A 7,080-nucleotide genomic window follows, 5' to 3' on the forward strand; every position below is an offset into this window, starting at 1 on the left:
TTTTGAGTCTTTCCTACCTCCCGCAGATGTCTCTTCAAAGACCAGCCCCTCTCCACGTGGGTTTGCTGGCAGAGGTCTTTGCCCCCATTGCTGCCTCCTTACCCTCCCCGCTTTCAGCACAGAGGAGCTGGGCCCTCTGGGACCCTGGGCCAGCCTCAGGTTCCCTGGTGCGGATTTCTTTGCAAACTGCTCTTCCTTTACCTCGAGGAGAGGAGAAACGAACTGGAAGCCAGGGTCCCTAGAATCTTAGTGCTAGCTCATCCGTCAACTCTGCGCCTCGGTTCTACACACAGTCACAGACACAGACACCCCCCCACACACACACACCCTTGAATAAAGCGAAACATAGACAGGTGAGCAAAAGCTGCAATGGACATAAACAGGGTTGACTACATTAGTAGAAATCCAGTTCAGCTGCCCCCTTCCTTCGACCTCAGCCCTTCTCGTCCCCTTTCTGGAGGCCCAACAAAACTGGCTAACCCTAATAGGCTCACACCTACTCCGGCGTCCCAGATCACTTACTGCTCTGGCCGTATTTATGCAGATAAGGTTTTTCACATGTCATCAAGTTCCCAGTTTTGAGAACAGAAGGTCTGACGACGGCCCAAGCGTTTCAAAGGTTAATACGGTATTCCCTATGGGTGGGGGGAGAACTAGGGGGGCAGGAGGGCTAAGGATAGAAAAGGACAGAGATGATAAAGATTGTCAGAGCTGGGAAGGGGAGGGGAAGCGGGGTGGCTTCAGGCAAGAAGGTGAAGCTTAGATTCACGTGGTTTCAGGGGGAGCCAATGGGGCTGGCAGCTTCCCTATTCCCAACCCCTGGTCCCCCTAAGTCGATGCGGACGCCTCTGAGACCGTACTGGAGAGGTCGAGCCACTGGGTGCCTCTCACCGAGCTGGAGGTGACAGACGTGCCCCGAGCCGCAGTGCGTTCCTGTTGCCAGATACAGACCACCTGGGGCCTCTGTGGGCTGGGCCAGGGCTCCCTCCACACCCTGCAGGCAGGATGCTATCAAGCCCCATAACCTCGACGCCCTTCTCAGTTAGAGACATCCTCGGTCAGGAACAGGAGCAGCGCTGCCAGAAACCCAACTGTGCTGTATTCCTCGGCTCCAACACTTGCAGGACGCAGGAATCCACACAGGACGCACACAAAAGCCCCAGGGACGCAGCCTCCAGCCACGGGCCTCCAGGTGCTGGTAGCTGCTGGCCCAGGAGCACTACCAAAGAAGAGTTCGAGGCCCTGGGGAGTTGCTGTAACGCCGTCCTTGAAATGACCACGGAGCCGGCAGGGTTGACAAGTGAGTAAGGCGCGCAGCCCACCCTGGGGAGGAGAGCCCGAGAGGGCCGCTCCGGCTTCCCTATAGAACTTTGTCCTTTTTCCTCTCTGCACCCACAAGGCCACGCACCCTCTCCCCACTTCAGCGATAGAATTCCAACCTCACAGCTAGCTTCCCGAGCTGTCTGGGGCAGAGCTTCCGTACCTTTCGTATCAGTGTGCAAGTCACATGTCCGCAGGTTCATTTTCTCAGGTAGCCAGCCTCCCTCCCCATCTTCGTCAAACCCTACCCACTCATCTCCTCTCAGTGAAATACTTTAAACCCCGCGTAAATATTAAGTCAGTTATGGCCTCCTTAGCTCACTCTCCACCGAAACCCACCTCCCATCAAAACAAACAAAAGACCCCAACAAAACCAAACGAAGCAAACCCTCTCCATAACTCCCGGAATTATTGTGATAGAAAGTCTGAGTCGGGGTCAGAGGACCTGAAGTCAAATTCTGTCTTCGCTATTTATTACCTGCGTGTCCTGGGGTACATCACTACACCCTTCCAGGCCTGGAGCGCTGATACGATGCTTTGGGGAGCACTAATGTATAAAGAGCCCCGAAATTGGTTGGCAGAGGCGGGAGAGGAGGGGGATTGGAGGACACTTGGATTTCAGTTCAGGCTCTGCAACTGATCAGCCGATTAACCTTAAGAAAGGCTCTCCTGCCCTCAGTTTCTTTATCTGTAAAATGAAGAGAAAGATGGCATCCTTCATCTCTCAGAGGGCTGTTCGAGAGATTCAGTGGGAGAGTATGGGAGAGTTTGGGAAAAATTTAAAGCGCTGAGCTGATAGAAGTAACATGGACCATCGGACCATCCCACCAGCGGGCCGCTGTGCCCTTCTCCAGGCTCCTATGCTCCTCCACCCCCGCACCCAATAAATAAATAAAAGATTGGGCTGAATGATCTCCAAGGTGTTCCCCCCAACTCTAATTCGATGAATCAGGGTGACTTGGGGCCTAAACCCCCTACATCCAGCCTCGGAAGGAGCTCCGGGCTCCGGATTCCCTTTGGAGAGCAGAGCCTAGATAATCAAGGGATAGGAGCAATCGCAGGGATTCAAATCCAGGTTTCCGGATTCTAAGGGGAAAGCTCTTTAGGCTGAGACATTAATGAGAAGGGAGTAGGTGGGTTTGAATCCCAGCTCTGACGGTTTCTAGCTGAATGGATCTGGCAAATCTCTCTCTCTCTCTCTCTCTCTCTCTCTCTCTCTCTCTCTCTCTCTCTCTCTCTCTCTCTCTCTCTCTCTCCCTTATTTCCCGTCCATAAAAGAGGGACATTAATATTAGAACTACCGCAGTCCCAAGGCCGTGGTGAGTGAAGGGCTTTGTAAACCTCTAAAAGCGCTGAGGAAATTCGTTATCGATACTATTATCCTTTCTGCAAAGTGTCCAAGGGCCTGGCATGCTTCTGACCGTCAAATTCAGGACAAAATTCCAAACCAACAAGGCCAGAAGACAGCCGGGCTGAGGGACCAGCTGGGCGGGGAGGGGAGCCGAGGTTCCCAGCCTGGCAATTCTCGGGCAATCTCGTTTCCCCTGGACAGATGAGGCACTCCCAGATGTTCCAGAATCTCCAACTGTTTTGACCTCAGGCCTGGGCATTGAACGCTGGGGAAAGGAGGAACAGAAATGGAAGAGTTCCTTCAAAAGCCTCCGGGACAGAAGAGCTCTGGTCTGGGTCTTTTGCCCGTGTTTGCTCCAAATAGGAAACCATTTGGCTGAAAAGCTACCCCTTAGGTAAGTCTAAAACCCTGGATGAAATTTGCTATTGAAACAGAAATCCAGTGCTCCAGGCATGGCGCATGGAGCGCTGTAGCTCCAGGTTCCATTCTCCTTCCCTCCAGGAAGGGCGGGGGGAGGAGAGGAGACCCAACCCGAACAGGAAAAGGCTCCTTTTTCTGACCTTCCAAATCACTGGGATTTAAGAAGCCTCAGGGGCCCTAAAGATCTCGAAGTTGGCAAGATAAGGAAACTGATTCTCAGAGAAGTGAAGAGACAGGCCTGAGGCCTCACACCCAGTTATAATGACCAAAATGATTAGCCGCTGTGAACACTGGACAGTCCAATTCTCTGTTCCGGTCTTGGCCTCTTCTCTCCACTTGTCCAGAACTTTGAAACAATTGCTTAAGAACACAGACTTGGGTGTATTGCCCGATAAATATTGGAGTCTGCGCCTTTGCCCCCAGCCCTGGGTCAGACTGGGACCCCATCCTCAGGGTGGGTTTGTCAGATGAATCTTTTTCTTCTCTCATTCCTTGAAGCTCAGCCCTGAGTCTTGAAGATGCAGAAAAAGGCAGAGGAATTTTGGAGGCACCTTAGAGGCAGGGGTGTGTGTGTGTGTGTGTGTGTGTGTGTGTGTGTGTCTGTGTGTCTGTGTGTCTGTGTGTCTGTGTCTGTGTCTGTGTCTGTGTGTGTGTGTCTGTGTCTGTGTGTGCTCGCGTATGTGAGAGAGAGACAGAAAAAGATGCAGAGATAGATGCAGAGAGAGGAGGGCAAGACAGAGGAAGGGAGAGAAAGACAGAGAGACAGACAGACAGGCGGAAACAGAGAAGAGAGAGACAGAGGGAGAAAGGAGAGATAGAGGCGAGAAAGAGGGAAGGAGGGAGACACAGAGATTGAGACAAAGAGAGATAGAGAAAGAGAAAGATTGTGAGACAAAGAAATGTAGAGAGGTGACTGAAAGTCAGAGAGAGATGAGAAAGCGTGAGAAGAGACAGAGAAGAGAAAAGGAGAGAGAGGGAGAGGAGAGGGGGAAGAAGAGGAGGGGGAGGAGACAGAAGAAGAAGAAGAAGAAGAAGAAGAAGAAGAAGAAGAAGAAGAAGAAGATGAAGAATAAGAAGAAGACGAAGGAGGAGGAGGTGGAGGAGGGAAGAGGAGGAGGAGGAGGAGGAGGAGGAGGAGAAGGAGAAGAAGGAGGAGGAGGAGGAGGAGAAGGAGAAGGAGAAGGAGGGAGAAAAAGAAGAAGGAGAAGGAGAAGGAGAAGGAGAAGGAGAAGGAGAAGGAGAAGAAGGAGAAGGAGAAGGAGAAGAAGAAGACGACGACGACGACGACGAAAGAAAGAGGGGCAGCAGGAGGAAGGGGGGGGTGGGGCGGGCCGGTGCCGAGAAATACTAGCCTCTACAATGGAAAACAGGAAAATGACCAAGTCCGATCTGGGAGCATTGCCTTAACAGTTGTGCGGCAGGTACGAACAAACTTAGGAAACTTTCCGCCATATACTGGCTATGTACTGTGTCCGAGGATCCAGAAGCAGCCTCACAACACTGGGAAGCCATTTATCAGAGAGTTGACTGCCGGATGATACGTTTTAACCAGACAACTCATGAAATTTGGCTGAGAGAGTCAGGCACCTGCACTAGCTGCCTGCGCCGCCACACGGATAAACCGTGGATCTGGGGTAACGTATAGACAATGTAGGCAGACTTTAGAGACAGGGTCATTAACGCAGAATGATAATAGCGCATGCCTATGAGGCCATTTAACGGTTTACAAAGAGCTTTTCTCACTGCAAGTATTCCTCACCTGGAAGTATTATTGTCTCCATATAATATCGAGGGAAACAAGTGGATCGATTGTCTCTAGCTAGTTAATGCCAGAGCCTAGACTCGCTTCTAGGCGTATGGTGGCTTTGGAATTCGAAGACTGGGGTTCAAAACTCATCTGACCACCTATTACCTATGTAACCTTGGGCTAGTTAGGCACTTAACCTTCTAGGGCGAAACCTGTTTCCTCATCTTTAAAAAGAAGCGGGTTGGAGTAGTTTGACCTCTGGCGTCCCTTCAGGAGCTAGAGTTCTGATCGCAAGACTCGAGTAGACTGTTTTATCTTTTAGATACATTTATTTTATTTTAGATGCTAACGAGCATTTATTTGTTCCTGCTACCTCCTCCACCCATTGGGAAAAAGAAAAAAGAAAACCAAAATCCTCCTAGCGATATGCAGTCTAGCAAAATGAATCCCCACATTCAATACTCTTCATCGTCTCTTTACGTTTGGGGGCTGGAAGGAACCTTGGTGCTGATCTATTCCGACCCTCTAATTTTACAGAGGGGGAAGCTGTGGCCTAGAAGTGAAGGGAGTTGCCCCAGATCACATAGTTAGCATAACTCGGCGGCGTTCGTACAAAGCACTTTATGTATATAGTAGTATATTCCCAAAGTACTATAGGTGTCATCGCCACCAGATGAGAAAACAGATGAGAAAACTGAAGCACAGAGGAAAGTTAAATGCCTGGTCCAGGTCCCCCAGCTCTAAGTGTCCCAAGCAGAAGTTAAACGCACACAGTTTAGCATCCTTTCCAGTACCTCCAAGCTCCCTCTCCAATCTGGCTGCAGGTACCGGAGAGCGGGGGAGGTCCTTGGAAATCAAAGCACCCAGGCTCCCCAGATTCGGATGGTAGAGGTCGGACTGCTCACGCTGTTGTCTCCCTCTCGGTCCTGTCTCATTTGCTTGCAGGACAAGGCCCGGGCGGGGACAACATCAGCAGCAAGTCGGGCTGCCCCGGAGGCCCCTGCACCGAGCGCTCCAAGGCTCGTCCGCGACGGAAGCCCCGCGTCCTCTTCTCACAGGCACAAGTGTTCGAATTGGAGCGCCGCTTCCGGCAGCAGAGGTACCTGTCCGCGCCGGAGCGTGAACACCTGGCCCGCGCGCTGCAGCTCACCTCTACGCAGGTGAAGATCTGGTTTCAAAACCGTCGCTATAAGTGCAAGAGACAACGCCAGGACGCGTCCCTGGAGCTGGCGGGCCAGCCGCTCCCGCCCCCGCCGGCACGCAGGGTGGCAGTGCCCGTGCTGGTCCGGGATGGCAGACCCTGCGTCCGAGCAGGAGGCCAGCCCTACGGCGCGCCTCCCTACGCCCCCTACCCTTGCTACGGCGCCCCCTATAGCGCTGTTCCAGCCGCCGGCTACCAGGCCGTAGGCTCCCGCGCGAACCTGAGCTTCGCCGTGGCAGACCAGTCGGCCCAGAGCTCCCAGGGACAATTGCAAGCCGCGCTGCAGGGCATCAGGGCCTGGTGAGGTCCGCAGGCCACATCCTGCACCTCTGGACTGTTCTGCGCGGAGGGAGCATTAGAACCCAGGGAGATTGCTCCCGACTGGCGGTCTCCTCCTTCGCCTACTGTTGGTGCATATAAACTGTCTCCCTCACCAGATCCCAGACAATCCTGCTCGCCAAGAGGCTCTGTCCGCTCCATTTTTGGTTAATTTTCATTCCTCAACTACATGGTCTACATTGTCAGATAGCAAGCACCCCAGAAGATACCTTCGAGATCGTCGACTTCGGGCCTCTCCTTTTGCAGGTGACAGTGAAAAGCCTAGAGTAGGAAAGTGACTTGTCCTAAGTCACTTGGCAAAGCCCAGACTAGACTGCTTGTTCCTGTTAACCTAGAATAAGGAATGTCCAAAGGGTCTGATGCATCCCACCAGCATATTTCAGTATGTCCATTCATTCAACTAGCATTATTTAATTCCCTACTTCCTCCCCTTTCCCCCCCAAAACTCCCCCCCCCCAAGGCAGTGGCAGACATTCTTCTGATGGTTATATCCCCGCTCACCACTTCCTTCACAGAAGTAAGGCTGGTCTCGAAGGCCACTTGCGGCAAGTGGAAAGAACGGTCTATTTGGAGCCAGGAAAAGGTAGATACTCTGCCACTTCTTACCTGTTAGACGTAATCACTTCCCCTCTATAAGCCTGGGTTTCCTTATCTATAAAATAAAGGTTTGGGGCTAAAGTCTCTTCTGGATCGAAACCAACG

General features: G+C 52.2%; 1 protein-coding gene across 2 annotated transcripts; it reads left to right on the forward strand.

The window, feature by feature from the left end:
* The first annotated feature begins 931 nt into the window (after positions 1 to 931).
* NKX2-6 (NK2 homeobox 6) lies at positions 932 to 6,826 on the forward strand. 2 transcript variants are annotated; one of them, XM_036751963.1, is made up of 2 exons: positions 932 to 1,300; positions 5,784 to 6,826. In XM_036751963.1, exons 1-2 carry the CDS (start codon positions 1,006 to 1,008, stop codon positions 6,341 to 6,343), a joined length of 855 nt encoding a protein of 284 aa, XP_036607858.1. In that variant the 5' UTR covers positions 932 to 1,005; the 3' UTR covers positions 6,344 to 6,826. The 2 variants fall into 2 exon arrangements, 1 of the variants encoding a protein (XP_036607858.1); XR_005009958.1 differs by lacking the exon at positions 932 to 1,300 and adding an exon at positions 2,645 to 3,065 and having other exon boundaries at positions 5,784 to 5,838.
* Positions 6,827 to 7,080: the final 254 nt, after the last annotated feature.

This window comes from Trichosurus vulpecula, chromosome 3 (genome assembly GCF_011100635.1).
Source record: "Trichosurus vulpecula isolate mTriVul1 chromosome 3, mTriVul1.pri, whole genome shotgun sequence".
Lineage (NCBI taxonomy): Eukaryota > Metazoa > Chordata > Mammalia > Diprotodontia > Phalangeridae > Trichosurus > Trichosurus vulpecula.